Source organism: Chiloscyllium punctatum, chromosome 23 (assembly GCF_047496795.1).
Source record: "Chiloscyllium punctatum isolate Juve2018m chromosome 23, sChiPun1.3, whole genome shotgun sequence".
NCBI classification, from domain to species: domain Eukaryota; kingdom Metazoa; phylum Chordata; class Chondrichthyes; order Orectolobiformes; family Hemiscylliidae; genus Chiloscyllium; species Chiloscyllium punctatum.
The window spans coordinates 70,998,217-71,024,513 of NC_092761.1; the positions used below are offsets into that span (position 1 = coordinate 70,998,217).

At 42.1% G+C, this 26,297-nt stretch overlaps 2 protein-coding genes across 3 annotated transcripts in view; one reads left to right on the forward strand and one right to left on the reverse strand.

Annotated features, from left to right (window-relative positions):
• Positions 1-1,352: 1,352 nt before the first annotated feature.
• smfn (small fragment nuclease) lies at positions 1,353-8,739 on the reverse strand. The gene is made up of 7 exons (XM_072593170.1): positions 8,473-8,739; positions 6,956-7,039; positions 6,789-6,866; positions 5,272-5,383; positions 4,144-4,252; positions 3,012-3,065; positions 1,353-2,167 (listed from the first exon to the last, which is right to left on the reverse strand). The coding sequence occupies exons 1-7, from the start codon at positions 8,722-8,724 to the stop codon at positions 2,032-2,034; spliced, it is 825 nt and encodes a 274-aa protein (XP_072449271.1). The 5' UTR covers positions 8,725-8,739; the 3' UTR covers positions 1,353-2,031.
• rbm7 (RNA binding motif protein 7) overlaps positions 8,694-26,297 on the forward strand; it is a 65,590-nt gene continuing 47,986 nt past the window's right edge. Inside the window, exon 1 of one of the 2 annotated variants that reach the window (XM_072593167.1) lies at positions 8,694-8,849. In XM_072593167.1, the coding sequence (XP_072449268.1) occupies positions 8,727-8,849 (123 nt within the window). In that variant the 5' untranslated portion in view covers positions 8,694-8,726. Of the gene's footprint in view, positions 8,850-21,570; positions 21,731-26,297 lie in introns of those variants that run through there. The other variant, XM_072593169.1, reaches the window with a different exon arrangement.

Sequence of the window (26,297 nt, forward strand, 5' to 3'; positions counted from 1 at the left end):
ACCATCTCTAACAGTACCTAAAGTCAGCGGCTGCCACAAATTTCATTCACGTTGGCTTTATATTAGGCTTGACCAACCCAATACACTTCTGAGCAGGCAAGTTTCCAGGACACTTTTGGGGAGTCTGCATTGTGGACAGAAGTGGCACATTTTTCAGTCTTAGGGCTTAGTGGAACAGAAATTTCACGATGAACATTTAAAAATGCAGTTAAATTTGAGTCTTTGGAATTCTCAGTGCCAGAAGGTCATGGAATCACCAGTGAGTACATTTATGCTTTGAATGGGCAGATTCTTGGGTCTCACATGGAATTAAGGGATTATTGCAAGACGACAGGAAAGTGAGGTTGACACCCAAGATTAGCTATGCCCATAATCACAGAGCAGGTTTAGCAAGCCACATAGGCACCACCTACTCATATTCAAAATCAGATTAAATAGTTCCCATTGTAACAAAAAGACAATCAAACCATGATGAATGGAAACTTATAGGGGAACAGAAATTAATTATTATAATCTCACCCAGTTTGTTGCATTCTACACACGGGGATTTAAGGTCATCCTAAACACTTTTGCCAGTGTCCCAACTTCTACTGGTAATCCCTAAACTGATCACTTAACCAGGGAAACAAAGACCTCAAGTCTCAAAATTTCTCAAATTGCTCTATGGCCTGTCCCTTTGAAATGTACAGCTTCACAAGCCTGCAGGATATCCACAACCTGAATTAATTCTGGTGCTTAGCAGCTCAAAGTTCCCTGTTGCTCTTAGCTTAACCTTAAATCTCTTCATTCTAATTTAAAAGGACCTCCTGATAACCAGCAGCTGGTCATTTCCACCACTAATGTTAAATGTTTTAACATTTAATTTTTTTTGCCATGGGTCATGCTCTTGAACTGGCTGATTCTCACTCAGGTATCCTTCCCCCATATGGATCAGGCAGTGGGGTACGGAATGCAGAATTTGCTTCCTTTCCTTCTGTCTCACCTTTAACCCCTATGCCTTAAAGTGTGAAGCAATTAGAGGTAGTGTTACAAATCTACACAAAACAACCAATATCATTGAGAAACCGGTCTTGGTAAATAGCCGAATATTCTCTGTCAGTTCAATTTAAATCCAGAGTTTGATTTCCCTCTAAACCTTTGCCCTTTGTCCCATCCACTTCATGAAACTTATGAACAAGGTTCAAATCACTTAGCTCCTTATACTCAACGTCAAGCTACAAATTGCCTCCAAAACACCCTGGAAATGTCTTTCTTTTAGTTATTTTTAAAAAAGAGGTTATTGCTGATTGAAGAACCATTTTATCTCAAAAATCTCCTTTACTCCACTCTTCAAAGTTAAAACAGACATGACCTTTTGCTGTAACAGGCAGGGTTTATTTTGAATAAAAATAGTGCATTTTCAAGGTTTAATTTTTAAATTTCATGCAATGTGCGAACAGAGTTGAGGATAATGAAGGGGTTTACAGAGTGTTTACAGTATTTGTTAGCATTTATTAATTGAACAGTTCTGATTTGACTATGTACACTATTTCAACACATGATTAAATGTTAAACTAGTTTCTGGCAAGTTGAAATCAGCAACAGAGAAACAAGGAAGTCACACCATATGCAGTAATAAATTCTAAATTGCAAATAATTGTGAACCAACCACTCCAAAGATATTGAAATTGAAATCGGAATTAGAAATTGAAGCAGAAAATGGTCAGATTTATTATGCATTTAAATGGGAAAAATGTGAAATTAAAAAAGCAGCAGTGTTCTAAAATAATGCTGTTGTGTTGATCCATAGGCCAAAGACTCCAACTGCAAGAAACAAAATGAAGCATTGACTGGCTTTATAACAAATTTGATTGAAGTCCAACTAAAAAGGGCTAAACACAACAGAAAGAAATTTAGATACTGCTTTTAACCATGACATGTCACAAAAGAGCTCATTTTCAAGTGTCCAACACTTGACTGGAAGCAAAAAAAATGTAAACAGGCATAGAATTTTCTGGATGAGCTTTCCAGATGTCAGCCAATCCTTTAGTTCTAGCTCTCTTGCTGGTTATTGTCACCATTTTCTAGATGAGTTTTTCTTTTCTTCTCATCTGCTTTAGTTTCTTTAAATATATGTGTCCTGTAAAACTGTAGTTCTTTGATGCTCTCACGGATGTCATTTAGTGCTCTGAAAGATGATACAATTTAAGGATTACAGTTAGCTTGTGTAACAAAAATGACAAAAACTTGCAAAATTATGCACTTGGATAGTGTTCTCAGCAAAAAGGTAAAACGGTTTTGTTGGATCATACTTTCAGAGGTCAGTACAATTCTCAAAGATGATGGTCAACAAATGACAAATTTGTTCCTTGATTGAATAGTCTAAATCATGATTGTGGACATGGCAAAGTTTGATGTTTTTATCTGTTCAAAAGACATTCATTCTGAGTTCTACTTCTACACTGTCCAAGTTTGCCTAATTTCAACTACATTTTAAAAAAAAAGTGCAAAGTTCTGAGGGACCAGATCAATAACACCACAAAGATCTTTTCATACAAAGATTTTGTGCAGCCTTCTTCTGGACAGGTAAGAATACAGCCAAATAGAAACAGTTATGTAGAAAGTCAGAAACTGAAAAAGGATGAGCATTATAGCAAATGCTGACAAAACTTCAACAACATTTGTGGAGAGAGAAACAGAATTAATGTTGAGTCTGATGTGACTCTCCTTCAAAGAGCTCCACAGTTGCTGCAATGAGACCTGCTGAGTTTTTCAAGCATTTTCAGTGCTAGTTGGATTTCTGGCATTGGCAAAATTTCACTTCCATTGGAAAAAATACTGCCCAGATGTTATATTTACAGGTATTAAGAATCAAGAGTAGATAGCTTTTCAAGGGGTTGAAAAAAAACATTTACAGAATCCCATATCTATAATGTATATTTAAAACTAAAAGTTCCATGATAAAAAGGATTTAATAAACAGCTCATTTTGAATGTTCAAAAATATAGTTATCAATAGCAGACATTACTCACCGATGTGATGCTTTCTTCTTTGGTGCGTCTTCATATTCATCTGGATACCAGCGTCTAAAAACACCAAAACAAAGAACATTTACTCTTATGACTCATTAGGTTGACAGGGTGGGGGGGAATTTAATATAATGGACAGCATCAATGATTAAAGTACACTTTGGAACCAAACTAAAGCTCTTAGAAATTGATAGCTTGGGGAAAAAAAAGGCTTAAGTATCAACACTACTCTGAAAATGGAGATCAGTTAGCAAGGATTATTTTTGATGTCACAATAGAATGGTTAAAATGGGATAGAGGATTTTTCCTCAGTAGTTAAGCTTCTCATTTAGCTTAGAAAATTGCAAGTGAAATGGCTAAAATGATAATAGAAACAGCAAGAAACCAAGATCAAGCCTTCATATTATCAAGTCACACAGCATGGAAACAGATCCTTTGGTCCAATTTGTCCATGCCGACCAAACATTCCAATCTGACCTAGTCCCATTTGCCAACATTTGGCCCATATTCCTCTAGCCTTCCCAATTCATCATATACCCATCCAGATGCCTTTTAAATGTTATAATTGTACCCACTTCATCTCCCCTGGCAACTCATTCCATACATGCACCACCCTCTGCATGAAAGTCATGCCTCAGACCCTTTATGATTTTTCCCCTCACCTCAAAAATCTGCCCTCTTCATTTGGACTCTCCCATTCAAAGAGAAAAGGTCATGCCTTAACCTCTCACTCCAGGGAAAACAGGCCCAGCCTATTCAGCTTTTCCCTGCAATTCAAACCTCCCAGTCCTGCCAATGTACTTGTAAATCTTTTCTGCACCCTCTGAAATTTAACAGCATCTTTCCTATAGATATTAATTATGGACAGGAGTTTATTTTATCATTACCATGGCTGTCAGTTAAGCATCTCGCTGTCTGCAGTCTGTCTCCTACAATAGCAACCTAGATGCAGATATATGCGTCAAGTAAACTTACTCCTGTGCCGTGGTGATACCATGGGCTCCAACAAAAAAAAAAAAAAATCAGAAGCATACAAAAGTGCAGCGCACTCAAGTTCATTCATTTTCACATTGCATTTTAATATCATTACTGTTCAGTAATAGTCAAAATTTGACTAAAACAGCAAACTTCTTACCTGCACAATTCTTTGATAGTGCTAACATCAATTATTCGGTAATGCAAGTGCTTCATGAACTGTGGCATATACTTGTCCAGAAATTTTTTATCAGCATGTACTGAATTTCCTAGAAATAAACATTTGGAATATGAATTTTGTTGCACTCACCCCTTCTGAATGGTCTTCACTCATCTTGAAGGTTGTAAGCTCATGCAATTGTATATTCAGTGTTTACACATCAAAAGTAGATATGGATCACCCAATTATGACCAGACTGGTGGTTATAAACATTTTCCCAGTACAATTTTGTCCAAAGAAAAATCCTTATTTTTTGGTTTATTTGTCCATTCTCAGTGATTCTTTGCTTCTTTAGGTATCAATTTTTTTAAAAAAGTGAATATTTGCTACAATCATTAAATTTCCTTAAAATATTTAAAGTCCTTTGAGCATGGAAAACAATTCATGTGGCCTATGGTTTCTATGTCAACCAATAACTACACTGATTTATTAGCACTTGGTCCATGACCCATATTGCCTGGGCATTTTAATTGCTGATCTAGAGGCTTAAGTGTGGCTAGAGTATCAGCCTCCACCACTCTCCAGCAACATATTTCATATATCTGCCACACTCTGGGTGAAGAAAATCTCATTCATGCCTCCTCTGAAACTACTTGCTCCTTACCTTCAAGGTATGCCCTCTGGTTTTAGAAATTGTCTGCCATGGCAAGAGATTCTCAATCTACTCTGTCTACACCTCTCAATTTTGTACATCATATATCAGACCCCTGCCTCAGCCACCTTTGGTCCAAGGAAAATAAACCCAGCCTATCCAGTCTCTGCGTACAACCGAGACTTCTCACCACAGGCAACATCTTGTTGATTTTTCACTGCACCCATTCTACTGCAACCACTTCTTTCCAAAGAGTAAAAAAAGTGACAACCAGGACTGCATACGGTATGCCATCTGTGTTCCCACGTTTTACAACTATAACAAGACTTCCGTGCTGCTACATTCTACGACCTAGCTAATGAAGGCAAGTATAATATGTGCCTTCTTCACCATTCTATCCACCTGTGCTGCGCCAAGTAATTATACACTAAGCATTAAGAAGACACAAGACAATATCTTATTTGAATCTTCCATACCTGCAAGAGGACAGAGACCGGGTGGCGTATGCTGACGTACAAAAGACAGAAATTCATACTCTGCTTGCTGCAGGCTGATCTTGCTATCACGCACTGCCTGTGTGAGGCCTGACTGCAAGGAAGATCAAAATATGTTTCACATTGTTAATGTGGTAATCACATGTATCACAAAAATTTAAACTGAGTCACGCTTTCAAATTCAACTCAACAGTACAATTGTAACATTTAAAAGGCATCTGGACAGGTATAAGAATAGGAACCATTTGGAGGGATATGGGCTGGGTGCTGGCAGATGGGACGAGATTGGGTTGGGAAATCTGGTCGGCATTGAAGAGTTGAACCAAAGGGTCTGTTTCCATGCTGTACATCTGACTCTTTTGCCCATTAAATAGTACATCCTTTACTCTTTCTTCCACTAATTTGAATAATTTATGGAGGCATTGTCAATATCTCCTGTAGTAAGCAAGAATCAATGGCTTTGTAGTATCATAATGTAGGACTATTAACACACAGACCCAAACAATATTTTGGAAAATTCAAATTGGAATTCAAAAAATCTTTAGAATTAAGAGTGTAATGACCGCGATGCCACTGTCAAAAAACCTCATTCGATTCACTAATGTCCTTCAGAGAAGGGAACTGCCATCTTCACCTGGTCAGGCCTACATATGACTCCAGATCCACAACAACATAGTTGACTCAATTGCCCACTGGGCAATGCTTTTGCCCGAAACATCGATTTCGAAGCTACTTGGATGCTGCCTGAACTGCTGTGCTCTTCCAGCACCACTAACCCAGAATCTGGTTTCTAGCATCTGCAGCCATTGTTTTTACCTCATGGGTAATAAATGCCTAGCCAGAGACACCCTCATCCCCAGAAAGAATTAAAAATAAAAAGTAGTGAAGTTCTCAGGAAAAAAAAATTGATGCCAGTGAGTAAAGGTTACGAGCAGTGTAGATGCAATTCAGAACAACTGGCCAATTTGAAAATAGCAAATTCTGCCCTTACAATAATAATAGCAATTATATGGATACTTCAGCATCACTGTTTGTTGTAACAATAAACAGCAAGGCCACTGGCAACTGACATTACTATAGGGTAAATTTGACAGTAACCTCTGGCACTGTTACAGATGCCAATCTAGAAACTGCTGTCAGATCTGTTTTGCCACAGGGCAAGTTGTTACAATCCTCTGATATACATGGAACTGAAATTATACTAGAAAACAAAAAAAGGTAAAAATCTTATTTGATTTACTGAAGTCAGTTGAAATAAAAGAAAGGTGCTACTGCGTGAAAAGGGAGTTTTTAAAGAACAGAGGAAAAGTAATCAGTGAATAATTTCTCTGGCACCAATTTGTGTATGTTATGTTGTGAACTCAGTTACAGATTCAAAACAAAGGTGTCTTAATCATTTACCCTTATTTTCTCAGCTTTGTTTTCTCTACATAAATTAACTAAATGCATTTCATGCTTTTGTGGGCATACAGTCTAACAAATAGTAAACAACCACATACCTTTCCATGATGTTCTGTACACCACTCCGACATGCCATCCAATAGCTCATTTGGTTGGTTAACAATCAAGTGTGGACCCTAATAGAAAGTAACAGGGACAGTGTTTCAAAACATATACAAAAGACACCATTTAAAATAGTCTTTTCCAGAATTTTAAGAAACCTTACCTCAGCTAAAATATTCAAATCTGCATCAGTTATAATGCATGCCATTTCTATGATTTTATCTTTTTCTATATCCAATCCAGTCATCTATTTAGGGATAAAAGCAAAATGTCAGACCACATTGTAGTTTTTATTACATAGCTTTCCCACTTTTCTGGCACTTCCACAATTAAAAAGGTTAAGTATTAATTGCAACATATTATTTGCAAATAGCCAGCTTCTATAAAAGCTACACCCCATATTACAATAGGCAGAACATTATTCTGGTTCTCTATACATCAGTTACTTCACTTCTATACAAGCTAGGAGACACAGCTCTGCACAGAACAGGCTAGTTGAGGAACTTAAAACTGGTCACATCAACAAACCCCAAGTGAACCTGTTTCCAAAAACACCACCCCACATAAAACTTAAGTGACTTGTGCCTTCACATCAACTATTAAAGTTATAGTCAATCTGATGACTACAGTACTGACTGCACAAGATGGGTATACTCCAAGCACATATCCTGAAAGCTTCTAAGAAGGAGATCAAACCTCCAGTTCATGGGAAATCCTGACTTTTAAGTGACCTAAAATGAAGGTGGCTCTTTCAGGAAGGCACCGAGCATAACAAAAGACTTCATCAGGAACACTCAGAAGTTAAGCTAAGTGATTGAAGGGGTCCACAAGTCATGGACCCAACTCTTCCATCCTTCAGGCACCACCTACTTTACAGACAGCAGAGTCTGCCAATCATACACAGCTATCTGGAGTGGAACAAATCATTCATAACCTTAAAGGGCTACCAAAGGAGACAATAATCTAGAACCCAGGCCACCAAACTGAAATTTAATTTTATCCCTTTGCATTCCATTCCATCAATTCTAGCTTCTTAGCTGTACACGTCATTTCCCACCCAGGTAGAAAACCTGTATAGGCCCTGAGTACCAACACTTTAAACTAAGAAGAGTTGATCAGTTTGCACGGTCAAGTTACTGATTTTTTGTGGAAAAAGAGCACCATCCAATAGCAAGTACCATACCAGATAGAATGCAGCTCACTGCAGAAAAACCATTAGGTAAACTTGCATCATCTCTATGTGGCACAGTACAAACGCCGCATATGCTTATAGCACAAAGCATTTCTTACTTTAGGGTCTGATCTATTAAAACCATAAACTAGGTTTCCTTGTGCCTGTTACAAGATCATTGCGGGACGTTAAAATTTTTTTTTTTTTTAAAAGTAGTAGAGTAAGTAGTCTCTGGAAACGACCATATTCGGGCTACTTTAGGTGAGGTCAAAATGCAGAAAAAGCAAACAAAGTGAAAAGCTGGACGAATTAAAAGGTGCACGATTATTCACAACTGGGCTAAAATGAAATCCTCATTTGGAGAAAACATTTTGTAAATGCTGTTTAAAGTGAGGAGAGGCTGATGCAAAGCGGCAGTTCTCTCCTGGTCCCCAGGGATACATTAATTTGCCATCAGATGGCTCTAGCAGACTGGAAGGGAAAGGGGTGAGGGTTGGGGTAAAAGTTACCTCCAGATCCACCCAGACCATCCTCTTGGCCATGCTCTGGGCTGCCATGGTGGCGTGTGACCGGGCTAAGAGGAGCGAGCCGGAACTGGGTGAAAGCGGCTCCCGCTCGCTACGACTGAGCGGGGACTGGAAGCAGGAGTAGGCCGGGCAGAGGCAGCCGGGACACGGAGCAGAGTCCCAGAACGGCCGGCTGCAGGGCACGGACACGCCGGCGACTTTAAAGCCGGCACCGAGGGCGCGCAGTCGCAGCATCAATGGCCGGCGGCCGGCACGGCCAATCTGACCGACGGCAGCTCGGCGACGACGCCCCGCCCATCTCGCGGCAGCACTGTCGCAAAGCGGCGGGTGTCTCGAGCGGGGAGGCTGCTGCTGAGCGGGTAAAGCGGACGGCTGTCGTCAGTGTGCGCGCGGTTCCACAGAGAGTGACGGTTATTGTCGTCAAGTGGTGACCGCCAAAACACTCAGTGGTGTTGACACTCCCAGCCGCACTTACTGGAATGTGGATGAAGGGGGATCCTGCTCCCCATCAAGGCCCGAGGCTCTCTTGCCCCGAGCTCTTGGCTTCTTCCACTACCGAGAGAGAACAAAAAAGATCACGGCTGAGTTGTGGGATTCTGGAGTGAAGTGAAGTGAAGTGAAGTGAAGTGGGGTGGGGGGGGCGATTGAGATGCCAATTGAAGGGAAATGTGAGACGCCGATGAAGCAGAGTGCGTGTAGGGGGAAGAGAGAGTGAATGGGGGCGGGCGCTGAGTGAAGGAGTGTGGGGCCGAAAAACCCAGCAGGTCAGGCAGCGTCCGAGCAGCTGGAGAATCGACATAAGACAGGAGTGGAAATAAGGCCATTGAGACCATTCCGCCATTTAGGCATGGCTGATGGGCATTTCAACAGCACTTCCCACACTCTCACCGTAGCCCTTTAATTCCTTGCGAGATCAAGAATTTATCAATCCCTGCCTTGAAGACATTTGTAGTCCAGGCCTCATTTTGGGAATAAGCCCTTCCCAGGTGGAGGGGAAAGCAAGACATGGAGCAAAGAAGTTGAGTGAAACACCCGGGTGAAGGCTAGAGTGAGGTGTCATGCGATGGAGAGAGCTTGAGTCAGAGTGAAGGAGAGCAAGACCTAGAGTAAAGGGTTAGAGCGCAATGCAGAGTGAAGGTGGTCTCAGAGAGAGCTGTGAGAAGCAGGAAAAATGAGATTCAGAGTTAAGAGGGAGAATGAGACATTAGAGTAAGTGATATGCCAGATGAAAGTCTTGAGTGTAGAATTGCAAAACACGTGGGGAGAATGTGAGTTTAAGAGTGAAGGGCTGACCAAGATGCTGAGTAAATGGGAAAGGGAGAGTGTGACACTACTGGGGAAAGAGACCAAGAAGGTTGAGAGAAAATAAGTGAGACACTGAATAATAGGGTGAATGATGCTAAATATAAAAGTTAATTAAGTAGTTTTGGCCGGACAGGTGATGTGTTGTAGCTGTGTGATGGGGAGCTGGCTGATACCATTGTGAATGGCAGTGACAGCATCTGCAGCAAGTGTTGGTTGCTGGAAGAACACGGGATCAGAATTGATGATCTGGATTCTGAACTTCAAACTCTGCGGCACATCTGAGAGGGGGAGAGTAACCTGGACACTTTGTTTCAGGAGGCAGTCACACCTGGTAGATTAATTCAAATTCAGTAAGTGTTCAGGGATAACAGAGTGTGACTGTAAGTGAGGCAGGTAGGTCCCAACAGGTATGAGATTCTTGCTCCCTATCAGGATGAGGGAAAGGACTGTGGACAGGATGAGGCAGCTAATCATGGCACCATGGTGCAGAAGGCCATTCAAGAGGGAGAGCAAAAAGATAAATAGTTGTGAGAGGGGATTCTATAATTAGGGGGAGAAGCTGGATCAGGAGTCCCGTATGGTGTGTTGCCTGCCCGGTGCCAGAGTACAGGACATCGACCGGCTTGAAAGGATATTGGAGCGAGATGGGGGATCCAGTTGTGGTCCACGTTGGGACTAACAGCATAGGCAAAACAAGGTTGGGAGGGCCTGTTTGGGAATTATCAAGCACTAGTAAGGAAATTGAAGTACAAGTCCTCAAGGGTCATAATCTCCGGATTACTGCCTGAGCCATGTGCCAATTGGCGTAGGGATATGAAAGTTAGAGAGGTAAATACATGGCTAAGAGATTGGTGTGAGGAAGAGAAAATCCATTTTATGGGGCATTGGCATCACTTTTGGAACCAGGGGATCTGTACCATTGGGACGGTCTCCATCTGAACTGATCTGGAACCAGTGTTCTAGCGAAAAGGATAAATAGCGTGATCAGTAGGACTTTAAACGTCTGAGTTGGGGGGAAGGGAAAATGAAAGCGACGGGGAGTATGGAGCTAAATGGAAAAATAAGCATCAGGATAGTATTTGCGCAGGTGGGTTAAGCTTGAGGGAGACTGGGAATGCAGCAAAAAGGAAGAATAACTTTGGACATCTTACAATTTCCAATATCTCTAAGAATGATAAATTTAGCATTAAGGCGTTTGCCTGAATGCTCGTAGTATTCATAACGAAGTAGATGAACTAACGGCACAGATCTTCGTGAATGATTATGATGTCGTAGGCATCACTGAGATGTGGTTGTGGGGGTTCAGGACTGGCAGTTAACCATCCAAGAATTTACAACTTATCGAAAAGACAGGGAGGTGGGCAGAGGGGGCGGGGTTACCTTGTACATGAAATTAAGTCTATGGCACTGAATGACAGAGAGTCAGATGATGTGGCGTCTATGTGGGTCGAGGTGAGGAACTACAAAGGCAAAAAAAACCATACGTACAGACCTCCTAACAGTGGTCAGGACCAGGTGCACAAGATGTGGTGAGAAATAGATAGGGCATGTCAGAAAGGCAAGGACAAGGTGATCATGGGGACTTCAATTTGCAGCTGGACTAGGTAAATAATGTTGCTGGTGGATCCAAGGAAAGGCGATTCATGGAATGCTTACAGGATGGCCTTTTGGAACAGCTTGTCATGGAGCCCACAAGTCAGTAGGCTATTCTGGGCTTAGTGCTATGTAATGAGCCAGACTTCATAAAGGATCTTAAAGTAAGGGAACACTTAGGAACATCTTCACAGTGGAAGACCTGAGTAATGTCCCAACAATTAAGGAGAGTCAGGGGCAGAGTTGAGTATGGTAGCCATTACAAAAGAGAAAGTGCTAGAAACGCTAAAGAGCTAAAAATTGAAAGATCTCCTAGCCCAGATAGGCTACCTCTGAAGTTCTGAGGGAGGTGGCTGAGGAAATAGCAGAGACGGTTGTGATCTTTCAAATATCACTGGAGTTAGGGAAAATCCCAGATGATTGGAAAATTGCTGTTGTGACCCCCTTGTTCAAGAAAGGATCAGGACAAAAGATGGAAAATTATAGGCTGATTGGCCTAACCTTGGTTGTAGGTAAAATTCTAGAATCCATCATTAAGGATGAGATTTCTAAATCCTTGGAAGTGCAGGGTCGGATTAGAACAAGTCAGCATGGATTTAGTAAGGGAAGGTTGTGTCTGACAAACCTGTTAGAATTCTTTGCAGAGGTAACAAGTAGATTAGACCAGGGAATCCCAGTGGATGTTATCTATCTAGACTTCCAAAAGGCCTTTGATAAGGTGCTTCACGGGAAGCTGCTGAGCCAGGTGAGGGCCCATGTTATGAGCTACTGGCATGGATTGATGATTGGCTGTCTGACAGAAGGCAGAGAGTTGAGATAAATGATTTTTTTTTGGAATGGCAGCTGGTGACAAGTGGTGTCCCGCAGGGTTAGTGTTAGGGCCGCAGCTGTTCACTTTGTATATTAATGATCTGGATGAAGAGACTGGGGGCATTCTGGCGAAGTTTGATGATGATACGAAGTTAGGTGGACAGACAGGTAGTACTGAGGAGATGGGGAGGCTGTGGAAAGATTTAGACAGTTTAGGAGAGTGGTCCAGAAAATGTCTGATGAAATTCAACGTGAGCAAATGTGAGGTCTTGCATTTTGGAAAAATGAATACAGGAATGGACTATTTTCTAAACGGTGAGAAAATTTATAAAGCCGAAGTATAAAGGGATCTGGGAGTGTCGTCCAGGATTCTCTAAAGTTTAACTTGCAGGTTGAGTCCGTGATTAAGAAAGCAAATGTAATGTCATTAATCTCAAGAGGGTTGGAATGTAAAAGCAGCAATGTGTTTCTGAGAATTTATCAAGCTTTAGTTAAGCCACATTTAGAAACTGACCAATTTTGGGCCCCATGCCTCAGGAAGGACATACTGGCATTGGGTAGTGTCAGGGCTCTCACAGACACAGAATGGTTTTTAATTCTGCTCTCAGCTGGTTAGTGAGAATGTTTGTGCTGTGACTGAACTAAATGATTGAGTTCTAAGCTGCTATAGTGAAGTCTTAGAGGAGAAGTTTCCTCAAAAATCCAACGGGGCATATTGTTGCTTTTTTCTGGACTGTTCAGAGGCAGCAGGTGTGATCCAAAACTGTTTTGTCATATGCATTTTTGTCATATGCTGTGTTTATAGAGTGCTGTGGATATCAGAGCAGCTGAGTGTTTAAAAAAATATTATCCTAGTTTGTATTTCAATAGAGTTAGTTATGTCAGTTCTTTTCATTTGTATTTCAACTATGTTGTAAGGATAAAGTGTGTTTTGCTTTAAGCCTTGTAGTGGACCAGTTAAATTTCATCTGAAACTACTTCCCTTCAAATAGATATAAAAGTTAGCTTTTGCATAGATAGGGGTGCTTGTCTGGTCCACAACAATATTGATGATTTGTCCAGGATAGAATTCTCTGATTCTAGTTTGGGTTTCGGAATATTGGACCAAAAGAGTGTTGCAATCAGTTGGTGAAAATAAGATGTGCCTTGTGTAATAATGGCTCTTTCGGTGTCTAAGAGTCCCTGGAAGTGGAAGGCGTCACTTGGGATGGTTTACAGAAGGTGAATAAGGAAACATTTTTGGAATTGGCAGGCCAGCTGATGATGGAGTTGCCTGTGTCTGTGAGTAAAATAATTGTAGCAAGACCTCAATATTTCCAATAGCCAAAAATGGAATTGCAATTATTAGAGATCTCCAAAATTCACTAGCAAATGAAGCAAATTGAATTAGAGGGAATGACAAAGGGGAAAGAAGGAGAAGCAAAAGAAAGATAATTGCAGGGGAACAAAGAGCAAAATAACTAATTAGCTTGAGAATGAAAAGGAAATGAAAGAGTTTGATTAAGATTAAAAGCAGAGGACGTCAAGTGAGGAAGAATAAATTGCTGAGTGGAGAACAAAACTAAATGCTGAGTGAAGGAGTCTGAGACATCATGCAAAGGAACAGAGTGATAAGACAATTCAAGAGGAAAGTGAGCCGACGAGAGTGGTTATCGAGTGAAGAGGTAGAGCAAGCCCATGCATGAATGGGGAATACTGAGGTATACTGATGACAAAATACAAGTAAAGAGAATGTAACACAGTGGGAACAGGGCGAGCAAGATGCTGTGAGGAGAGAAAAATGAGACACCGATTGAAGGAGAGCGAGATGCCATGTGAAATGTGAGACACACTGAGCAAAGGAGGAGAATGAAACAAGTGAAAGGACAGGAGAAAACACTGAGAGAAAGAGGAAGGGAAAGGCCTAGTGAAAGGGCACAGCGAGACACGGAAGGCAGAGGGTGAGATGTTGACTGATGGAGAAGAGCGAGATGGAGAAGAAAGGAAAGAGTATGTTGCTTACTCAAGGAGAGTGAAATGCTGAGTGAAGAGGGAGAGTGAGATACTGAGTGAAGTAGAAGAGCAAGACGTTAAGTGAAGGAGATCAAAATGTTGACGGAAGATGTTACGTGAGACGTTGACTAATGGAAAGTGACTAACCAGGTGAAGGAAAGCAAAACACAGTGAAGGATGGACTGAGATGATGAATAAAGTATAGCAAGACCCCGACTGAAGGAAGAGCGTGAGACATGGAGTAAAGGAGGGAGTGAGATGCCGAGTGAAGAGGGAAATGAGTCGCCAAGTGGACAGAGAGCACGAGGTGCCAAGTGAAGGATAAACTGATTAAATGAGGAGAGCAAGACATTGAGTAAAATGGAGAGTATGACACTGAGTGAAGAAGGAGAACAAAATGTTATAAGGAGAGAAAAATGCCAAGAGAGGAGGGAGGATGAGATACTGAGTGAACTGGGAGAGCAAGATTTGAAATACAAATGAAGCAACACTGAATGAAGGGATTACATGAAATGCTGAGTGATGGAAAGTCACTAACTGGGTGAAGGAAAGCGAAACACCTAGTGAAGGAGGGAGGTAGGATACAGAGTGATGGAGAGCAAGATGCCAGTTCAAGGAGAAGTTCGAGACATGGAGTGAAGGAGGGAGTGAGATCCCGATTGAAGGAAAATGAGGAATATGTTGGATGAGAGTGAGAAGAAGAGTCAAGAGGAAAATAATTCGCCAAGTGAGCAGAGAGATTAAGATGCCGAACAAATGGGGATACTGAGGTAGCAAGTGATGAGCGTGAGACATGGAATGAAGTGGAAAGTATGATGCTGAGTGATCAAGATGAGCAAGAGGCCGTAAGAAGAGGAAAGTGAGGTACAGATTGAAGAGTGCAAAATGCTGAGTGAGGAGGGAGAGTATGATACCAAGTGAAGTGGGAGAGCAAGATGTGAAGGAGAGCAGCATGCTGAATGAAGGTGTTACATGAGATGCTGAGTGACGGAAAGTGACTAAGTGGGTGAAGGAAAGCGAGACACAGAGTGAAGGAGGGAGGGAGATGCAGAGTGAAGGAAGAGAGCAAGACACGGAGCAAAGAAATAATGAGATGCCGAGTGAAGAAGAACATGATACATGTAGGATCAGAGTGAGAAGAAGAATCAAGTGGAAAATGTGTCACCAAGTGAGAGGTAGACACTGAGTGAAAGGGGACTGAGATACCAAGTGAAAGGAGACAGCAATACGAGTGAAGGGGAGAGTGTGACACTGAGTGAACTGAGAGAACACAAGACCATGAGAAGGAACAAGTGTGTTGAATGAAGGAGAGCAGGGCGCAAAATGACAGGGGAGAACAAGACACTGAGCAAAGGATGAGATGTTGAAGGGGGAAATTGATGTACCAAGAGATGGATATTGAGATGCTGACTGAAGGGGAGTGATACACCATTTGAAGCAGGGAGTGAACTACTGAGTGAGGGGTAATGAGACACCGAGTGAAGGAGAGAGTGAGACACTGAGTAAAGAAGAGAAAGACACCAAGTGAAGGAGAGAATGAAGTGCCAAGAAATAGCGAGTGATATCCTGAGTGGAGGATAGTGTGTAATAACAAGTGAAGGAGCGTGATACACCATGTGAAATAGGAGACAGAAGACACCAGTCACAAGGAAAATAAGTCAAGTGAATAGAGAGCACAATACGCTGAGTGAAGGAGAACAGCGGGACGTTTAATGAACGTGGAGAGTGAGATGTCAAGTGAATTCAAGGGATTGAATTCAAGAGTCGTGAAGTGATGTTGCAGCTGTACAGGACTTTGGTTAGGCCACAGTTGGAGTACTGTGTGCAGTTCTGGTCGCCTCACTTTAGGAAAGATGTGGAAGCTTTGGAGAGGGTGCAGAGAAGATTTACCAGGATGTTGCCTGGAATGGAGAGTAGGTCGTACGAGGATAGGTTGAGAGTTCTCGGCCTTTTCTCGTTGGAACGGCGAAGGATGAGGGGTGACTTGATAGAGGTTTATAAGATGATCAGAGGAATAGATAGAGTAGACAGTCAGAAACTTTTTCCCCGGGTACAACAGAGTGTTACAAGGGGACATAAATTTAAGGTGAAGGGTGGAAGGTATAGGGGAGATGTCAGGTGTGGGTTCTTTACCCAGAGAGTGGTGGGGGCATGGAATGCGCTGCCCGTGGGAGTGGTAGAGTCAGAATCATTGGCGACCTTTAAGCGGCATTTGGATAGGTACATGGATGGGTGCTTAATCTAAGTTAGAAGTTCGGCACAACATCGTGGGCCGAAGGGCCTGTTCTGTGCTGTATTGTTCTATGTTCTATGAACATGGTCAGTATAACCGTTCTATGCTTTAAAGCGAGATGTGTTCTGTTTCAGTTGCAGAGAGATTTTGCCATGATGGTTTTAGAATGTCTCCTTCAGACAGGCAGTTGATATCGCCTTTGAAGTTTCTTTGGGTTTATTTTGTGAATGCAACAAATGAAGTGGTTAGCATCAGGGCTGTCACAGACAGAGTGGTATTTACTTTTGCTTTTAGTTGGTTAGTAAGAAGCTTTCCGCGGACACTGAACTAAATGTTTGAGTTCCAAACTGCGAGAGTGAAGTCTTTGACAAGAGATTTCCTCTTAAAAATCCAAGGGGTATACGTTGCTTTCTTCTGGACTGGAGACAGGCAGGAGGCGTGATCCAGAACTGTTTTGCTAAATGCATTTTTGTCCAAGGCTGTGTTTATAGGATGCTTTGGATACTGGAACAGCTGAGGATTAGCGGTTAAATAAGATGTCATCTTGGAATGTATTTCAATAGAGTTAGTTATGCCAGTTCTTCTTTTCATTTGTATGTTGTAAGAATAAGGTGTGTTTTGCTTTAAGCCTAGTGGTGGACCAATCGAATTCCATCTGAAACACAATGCCCTACACTTGCCTTTAATTAAATATGTAAGTTTGGGTCTTGCCTACCTCCTCACTACATTTTTGTTTGAAGATGGTGGTGTCCTGTCTGGATCAGTATAAAATTAATGATTTGTCCAGGATAGAGATCTCTGATTCCAGTTTGGGTTCAGGAATATTCTGACAAACTGGTTGACAGAAAGCGATAGATGAAGAGAAGGAGGGAATAAGCTGCGTAGTGATGGAGAGCAAGATATCAAGTCAAGGAGAAGAGCAAGAAACGAGTGAAGGAAGGAGTTAAATGCCAAGTGAACGAAAATGAGATCCATGTAGGATGAGAGTGAGAAGAAGAGTCAAGTGGAGAATAAGGCGCCAGGTGATCAGAGTATGACGCTGAGTAATGGGGATACTGAGAGACCAAGTGAAAGAGGATAGCAAGACGGTGAGTGAAGGGGAGAGTGTGACACTGTGTCAGAGGGAGAGCACAATGCTATGTGAAGGAGTAAGTGAGATGCCGAATGAAGGAGAGCAAGACACTGAGGGATAGAGAATTGTGAAATGATGAGAGAAGTTGGAGATTGAGGTCCTGACAGAAGGGGAGTCACATGAAGCCTGGATTGAGCTTCTGAGTGAAGGAAAATGAGACGCAGAGTGAAGGATGATGTGAGATGCACAGTTAAGGAGAACAGGATACCAAGTGAAGGAAGAGAACGAGTTATGGCATGAAGGAGGTTGTGAGATGCCGACTGAAGGAGAACGCGATGCATGTTGGATGAGGGTGAGAAGAAGAGTCAAGAGGAAAATGAATTGCAAGTGAAGAGAGAGAGGTAGATGCGAAGTGAAGGGGAGACTGAAATACCAAGTGAAGGGGAGAGTGTGACACTGAGTGACCTGGGAGAACACGATGCCATGTTAAGCAACAAGTGAAGGAGACGGGAGAAAGGGGAGAGCAAGACACTGAGCAAAGGAGCATGGCACTGAACAATGGAGGAGGACGAGATGTTGAGAACATGTGGAGATTGAGATACTGAGTGAAGCAGAGCAACACACCATGTGAAGCAGGGTGTGAGCTACTGAGCGAAGAAGAATGAGACACCGAGTGAAGGAAACCGTGAGATACCAAGTAAAGGAATGCATGATACCAAGTGATGGAGAGAGTGCAGTGTCGATTAGTGGAATGCGAGATCCTGGGTAAAGGACGGTGTGAATTAATAAGTGAAGGAGGGTGGCGTGAAATGGATGAGTGAAGAGATAGGTCAAAAGGAATGTGAGTTACCAAATCAATAGAAAGTACAAGATGCCAAGTGAAAGGGAGATTGAAATAGCAAGTAAAGGAGAGCAGCAGGAAGTTGAGTGAACATGGAGAGTTGTATGTCAAGTGAACATGGCGAGTGTAACAGTTCTGTGCTTTTGAGCGAAAGGTGTTTTGTTCTGTTTCTCTTGCAGAGAGATTGCCACAATGTTGTTAGAATGTCTCCCTCAGATTGGCACTTGATATTAGCCTTTGAAGTCTCTTTGGGTATATTTTGTGAATGAGACAAAAGTAGTATGAGTAGGTAGTGATGGTGTTTAAATTTGCTTTCAGTTGGTTAGTGAGAAGGTTTGTACTGCTACTGAACTAAATGATTAAGTTCCAAGACATGGAGTGAAGGATGGAATGAGATGCCCAGTGAAGAGATAAGTGAGTAGCCAAATGAATGGAGAGTGTGTCTTGCAGAGTGAAGGGGATACTGAGATTCTGAGTGAATGAAGATAGCAAGGCATTGAGTGAAGTGGAGATAGTGACACTGAGTGAAGGAGGAGAGCAATATGTCAGAAGGAGAGTGAAATGCTGAGAGTGGAGGGAGAACGAGATACAGAGTGAAGCAGAAGAGAAAGTTGTGAAGTGTAGGAAAGGAAACCGCTGAATGAAGAGGTTATATGAGATGCTGAGTGACAGAAAATGACTAATCAGTTGAAGGAAAGCGAGACACCGAGTAAGGAGGGAACTAGATGTATAGTGACGGAAAGCAAGATACTGAGTGGAGCAGAAGAGGGAGATGCGAAGTGAACAAAAATGAGATACCTTTAGAATGTGAGAAGAAGAGTCAAGTGTAAAATAAGTCTTCAAGAACAGAGAGCATAAGACACTCAGCATTGGGGTTACTGAGATACCAGGTACTGAGATGCAAAAGCAAGAGAGATAGTTGCAGCAAAACAAAGAGCAAAAGAATGAAATCAGCTTGAAAATGAAAACAAAGTGGAAGAGTTTGAATTAAAATTAAAAACAGAGGACATCAAGTGAAGAAGAATAAATCACCGAGTGGAGATGGAAAATAAAATGTTGAGTGAAGGAGAGTGAGATGCCATACGAAGGAAGAGAGTGAGAAGACAAGTCGAGAAAATTTGAGTCAGTGAGAGAAGATGTTGAGTGAAGAGAATGAACAATCCTTTGAGTGAATGAGGAGAGAGTGGCGGCAAGAGGAATGTGACACGATGGGAACAGGGCATTGAAGATGCTGTGAGGAGGGCTAAATAAGATGCTGGTTGATGGCGAGCAAGATCCCATGTGAAATGTGAGAATGAGACACTGAGCAAAGGAAGAGAATGAAACGAGAAGTGAAAGGGCAGGGCAAGACTCAGAGATGAAGGAAAACGAAAGGCTGAGTGAAAGGGCACACTGAGAAAAGGAAAAGAGTGAGATGTGTGATAGAGGAGAGCGAGATCTAGAAGGAAAAGGTGTGAGTAGCTAATTGAATGTGAGCAACGAGGCAGAGTGAGATTCCGAGTCAAGTGTAAGCAGAACATGTAAATTGCTGGAGAGAAAAATGTTGAATGAAGGGGTTATATGTGATGCTGACTGATGGAGAGTGACTCAGCAGGAAAAGGAAACAGACACTGACTGAAGGAGGGAGTGAGTTGCAGAATGGATGATAGCAAGACCCTGACTGAAGGAAGAGAATGAGACACGGTGTGAAGGAGGGAATGAGATGCCGAGACAAGATGAAATTGAATTGCCAAGTAAATAGAGAGTGCGAGATTCCTAGTAAAGGGAAGACTGAGAAAGCCAGTGAATGAAGATAGCAAGACGTTGAGTGAACTGGATAGTATGGCACTGAGGGAAGAAGCAGGGGAAGATGTCATAAGGAGAGCGAAACATCAAGAGAGGAGGGAGAACGAGATACCGAGTGATGTGACAGAAAAGCTTGTGAAGTGCAGGAGAGGAAATCACTGAATGAAGAGGTTGCCTGAGATGCTGAGTGACGGAAAGAGAGTAACTGGGTGATGGAAAGGGAGAGTCCGAGTGAAGGAGGGAATAAGACACGCAGTGATGGTGAGTGAGATACTGACTGAAGAAGAGTGAGACACGGAGTGAAGGAGGGAGTGAGATGTAGAGTGAAGAAAAACTAGGTCCACGTGGGTTGAGAGTGAGGAGAGTCAAGAGGATAATAAGTCGTCAAGTGAACAGAGAGAGTAAGATGCCAAGTAATGGGGATGCTGAGTGAAAGAGAATAGCAATACGATGAGTGAAGGGGAGAGTGTGACATGGCGTAGAGGGAGAGCAAAATGCCATGAGTCAAAGTAAGTGAGATGCCGAATGAAGGACATCAAGATACTGAGGGACAGAGGAGGGTGAAATGATGATAGAAGGTGGAGAATAAGGTCCTGACTGAAGGGGAGTGTCACAGCACATGAAGCGGGGAGTGAGCTACTGTGTCAATGAGAATGAAACACTGAGGTAAGGATGGAGCAAGATGTAGAATTAAGGAGAGCAGAATTACCGAGTGAAGGAAGAGAGCAAGTTACGGAGTGAAGGAGTTTGTGATATTCTAAGTGAAGTAGAATGAGATGCATGTTGGATGAGAGAGAGAAGAAGGGTCAATAGCAAAATGAATTGTCAAGTGCAGAGAGAAAGGTAGATGCTGAGTGAAGGGGAGAGAGAGGTACCGAGTGAAAAGGGATAGCAAGATGAGTGAAGGGGAAAGTGTGACACTGGCTGGACTGGGATAATACAATGCCAAGTGAAGGAACAAGTGATTTGCCAAGAGCAACACACCAAGTGAAAGGGATGAACAAGATACAGCAATGGAGAATGACGAGCTGTTGAGAGAATGTGGAGATGAGGTACCGAGAGAAGGTGGAGATTGAGATGCTGAGTGAAGGGGAGCGATACACCGTGTGAAGCAGAGAGTGAAGTACTGAGTGAAGGAGAATAAAGCACTGTGTGAAGGAGGGAGTGAGATACCGAGTAACGGGAAGGAAGATACTATGTGATGGAGAGAATGAGACGTTAAGTAGTGGAGAGCAAGATCCTGTGTGAAGGACGATGTCATATAAGAAGTGAAGGAGAGTGACCCACTATGTAAAATGGGAGAGTAAAAGACAAATGAAAAGGAAAGTGAGTCACCAAGTGAAGGGAAGATTGAAATAGCGAGTGAACGAGAACTGCAGGATGTTGAGTGAACGTGGAGAGTTACATCTCACAGACACAGAATAGTGTTTAATTTTGTTTTCAGTTGTTTAGCGAGAAGCTTACTGCTGCTACAGAACCGAATGATTGAGTTCCAGACTGCTAGTGTGAAGTTTTGAATGAGAGGTCCCCTCTTAAAAATCCAGAGGGGCATGTTGTCCCTTTCTTCTGGACTGGAGCGAGGCAACATGTGAGATCCAGAACTATTTTGGTAAATGCATCTTTGTCAAAGGCTGTGTTTATAGGATGCTGCAGATCTTAGAAAAGCTGAGGATTAGTTGTTAAATAAGACTTTATCTTGGAATATGTTTCAGAAGAGTTAGTTATGTCAGTTCTTCTTTTCATTTGTATTTTAATTATATTGTAAGAATAAAGTGTGTTTTGCTTTATGCTCAGTTATGAACAAATAGCATTTAAAGGCCTTCCACTGGCCTTTAAATAAGTATAAAAATTAGGATCTTGCCTATGTCCGCACTACATTTTGGTGTGAAAGTGGGAGTGTAGTTTCAGGTCCATAACAAAATTGATGATTTGTCCAGGATGAAAATCTCAATTTCCAGTTTGGGTTTAGGAATATTGGACTGCAAGATAGTGAGTAGTGAGAGTTGTTCTCTTTTTAATTGTTGCAATGAGTTGGTGAAAATCGGGTGTGCCATGTGTAATAATGGCTCTTTCAGTGACCGCAAGTTCCCGGATGTGGAAGTAGTATCTTGGGTTAGGTTACAGATGTATGTAAGGTGAAGGACTTGGAATTTGCAGGAAAGCTCATGTTGGAGTTGCCTGTGTCTGTGAGTAAAAGATAATTGTAGCAAGAGCTCAGTATTTCCAATTGCTAGGAATGGAATTGCAATTATTAGAAATATCTAAATTTCACTAGCAAATGAAACAAATTGAATTAAAGGGAATGGCAAAGGAGAAAGAAGGGGAGACAATAGCAAAAGAAGGATATATTGTTGCAGCAAAACAAAGAGCCAGAGAATGAAATCAACTTGAAAATGAAAAGGAAATGGAAGAGTTTGAGTTCAGATTAAAAGCAGAGGCCGTCTAATGAAGAAGAAGAAATCGCTGAGTGAAGAAAGAAATAAAAAGCTGAGTGAAGGAGATTGAGATGTCATGAGAAGGAAGAGAGTGATAAGACAAGTCAAGAGCAAAGTGAGTTGATGAGAGAGGATGTCAGCTGAAGAGGACAAGCAAGACCATGAGTGAATGGGGCAAGTAAAGAGGAATGTGACGCAATGGGAACAGGGTGAGCAAGATGCTATGAGGCGGGAAAAATGAGACGCAGATTGAAGGAGAGCGAGACGTCATGTGAAAGGGGTGAGCGAGACACTGAGCAAAGGAGGAGAATGAAATGTGAAGTGAAAGGGCAGGACAAAGACACAGAGGAGGAGGAAAAGGAAAGGCCAACTGAAAGAGCACAGTGAGACACTGAGAGAAGGAAAAAAGTGAGATGTGTGAAGTAGGAGAACGAGTTGCAGAAGGACAGGAAGGAGTGAGTTGCTGATTGAAGGAGAGCGAAATGCCAATGAAGAGGGAAAGAGATACAGAGAGAAGTGGGAGAGCAAAATATGAAGTAAGGCGAGGAAAACATTGAATTAAGGGGTTACGTGAGATGCTGATTAATGGAAAGTGACTAACCAGATGAAGGAAAGCGAGACACCAAGTGAAAGAGGGAATGAGATGCCAAATGAAGCTGAGTGAAGGAAGACAGTGAGATATGGACTGAAGGAGGGAGTTAAATGCTGAATCAATGGGAAAGTGAGTGGCCAAGTAAATAGAGACTGCATGATGCCGAGTGAAGAAGAGACCATGAGAAACTGAGTGAATGAAGATTGGGTGAAGTTGAGTGAGGTGGAGACTATGACACTAATTGAAGAAGGAGAGCAAGATATCATAAGGAGAGCGAAATGCCGAGAGAGGAGGGAGAATGAGATACTGAGTGAAGTTGGAGAAAAAATTGTGAATGCAGGAGAGGAAACCTCCAAATGAAGAAGTAATGTGAGATGCTGAGTGACGCTAAGTGACTAACCCGGTGAAGGAAAGCGAGGGACCATGTGAAGGAGGGAAAAAGACACATAGTGATCGAGAGTAAGATACTGAGTGAAGGACAACAGCGAGACACTGGTTGAAGGAATGCCGAGTGAAGCTAAACAAGATCCATGTAATGTGAGAGTGCGAAGAAGAGTCAAGAGGAAAATAAAATGCCAATTGAACAGAGAATAAGATGCTGAGTATTGGGGATACTGAGATACCGAGTGACGAGAGTGAGACATGGAATGAAGTGGAGGTTATGACACTGAGTGACCAAGGACAGCAAGGTGGCATAAGAAGAGGAAAGTGAGATGCTGATTGAATTATAGCAAAACACCAAGTGAGGAGGGAGAGCGAGGTACTGAGTGAAGTTGAAGAACAAAACATGCAGGAGAGCACATTGCTGAATGAAGGGGTTACGTGACATGTTGAGTGATGGAAACTGACCACCTGGGTGAAGGAAAGAGAGACACTAAATGAAGGAGGGAGTGAGATGCAAAGTGAAGGCGAGGAAGATAATGAGTGAAGGAAGAGGGGGAGACATGGAGCAAAAAGCTCGTGAAATGTGAAGTGAAGGGGAACGAGGTATATGTAGGATGAAAGTGAGAAGAATATTCAAGAGGAAAATGAATCACCGAGTGAAAGGGAGACTGAGATACCGAGTGAAAGAGGGATAGCAATGCGATGAGTGAAGTGGAGAGTATGACACTGAGTGAGAGGAAGAGCATGATTTTATGAGAAGGAGTAGGTGTGATGCTGAATGAAGGTGAGCAAGATGCCAAATGAAAGGGCAGAACAAAACACTGAGGAAAGGACGATGGTGAAATGATGAGAGAAGGTGGAGATTTAGGTCTTGACTGATGGGGGAGGGGGGGTAACACCACGTGAAGCAGGGAGTGAGCTACCGATTGAAGGACAATGAATCACCGAGTGAAGGAGGTCGTGAGATGTCGAGTGATGGAGATCGAGATGCATGTTGGATCAGAGTGAGAAGAAGAGTCAAGAGAAAATTGAATTGCCAAGTGAAGAGGGAGAGAGGGGTGGATGCTGTGTGAAGAGCAGACTGAGATATCGAGTGAATGAGAATAGCAAGATGAGTGATGGGTAGAGTTAACTGGAAGAACACAAAACCATGAGAAGTAACAAATGAGTTGCCAAATGAAGGAGAGCAAGATGCAAAGTGAGAGGGGAGACAAAGTCACTGATGAGGAGGATGAGATGTTGAGAGAATGTGGAGAGTTAGATGTCAAGTGAACAGGGTAAGTGTAACAGTTCTGTACTTTTGAGTGAAATGTGTTCTGTCCTGTTTCTCATACAGAGAGATTTTGCTACAATGGTGTGAGAATGTGTGCCTCAGATTAGTACTTGGTATCAGCCTTTGAAGTCTCCTTGGATATATTTTGCGCATGAGTAGATAGTGTCAGGGGTCTCACAGGCACAGAATGGTGTTTAATTTTGTTTTCAGTTGGTTATGTGAGAAGGTTTCTGCTGCTACTGAATGAAATGATTGAGTTCCAAGCTGCAAGGGAAAAGTCTCGGATGTTAGGTTTCTTCTTAAAATCCAAAGGGACATGTTGCTTTCTTCTGGGCTGGAGACAGGCTGCACGTGAGATCCATAAGTGTTTTGCAAAATGCATTTTTGTCAAAGGCTGCATGTATAGGATGCTGCAGATATTAGAATAGTTGAGGATTAATGGTGAAATAAGATGTTATCTTGGTATGTATTTCAATAGAATTAATATTCTAGTTCTGCTTTTCATTTGTACTTTAACTCTGTTCTAAGAATAAAGTGTGGTTTGCTTTAGTCCTAATGGTGGACCAATGGAATTTCATCTGAAATACAGTGCCTTCCATGTGCCTTTCAGTAAATATGCAAGTTTGGGTCTTGTCTATCTCTGCACTACAGTTTTTATGTGGAGATGGTGGTGTCTTGTATAGTCGACAACAAAATTGAAGATTTATCCAGGATGGAAATCTCTGATTCTAGTTCAGGTTCAGGAATATTGGATGGAAAGATGGTGAGCAATGAAAGTTAGTGTTCTCTTTTCAACTATTGGTGAAAATAGAGTGAACAGTGTTGAATAAAGACTTTTAGTGGCCTCAAGATCTTGGATGTGGAACATGTAACTTGGGTTGGTTTACAGAAGGTGAGTAAGGTGAAGAATTTTGAATTGCCAGGAAAGCTGGTGTTGGAGTTGCCTGTGTCTGTGAGTAAAAGGGAGATAATTGTAGCAACAGTTCAGTAATTCCACTTGCTAGGAATGGAATTGCAATTATTAGAAATGTGTAAATTTCAATAGCAAATGAAACAAATTGAATTAGAGGGAATGGCAAAGGAGAAAGAAGGAGATGCAAAAGAAACAGAAATAGTTGCAGCAAACCAAGAGCAAGAGAATGAAATCAGCTTGAGAATAAAAAGGAAATGAATGAGTTAGAGTTCAGATTAAATGCAGAGGACATCACGTGAAGAAGAAATCGCCGAGTGAAGAAGGAAAGTGAAATGCCAACTGAAACAGTGTGATACGCCATGCGAAGGAAGAGACTGATGAGAGGAATCAAGAGGAAAGTGAGTCAGCGAGGGAGGATGTTGAGTGAAGAGGTCGAGCAAGTCTATGAGTGAATGGGGAGAGAGAGGTGGCAAGTAAAGAGGCATGTGATGCGATGGGAATTGGGTGGAGAAGATGTCGTGAGAAGAGAAAAATCAGATGTCGATTGAAGGAGAGTGAGACGCCATGTGAAAGGGGAGA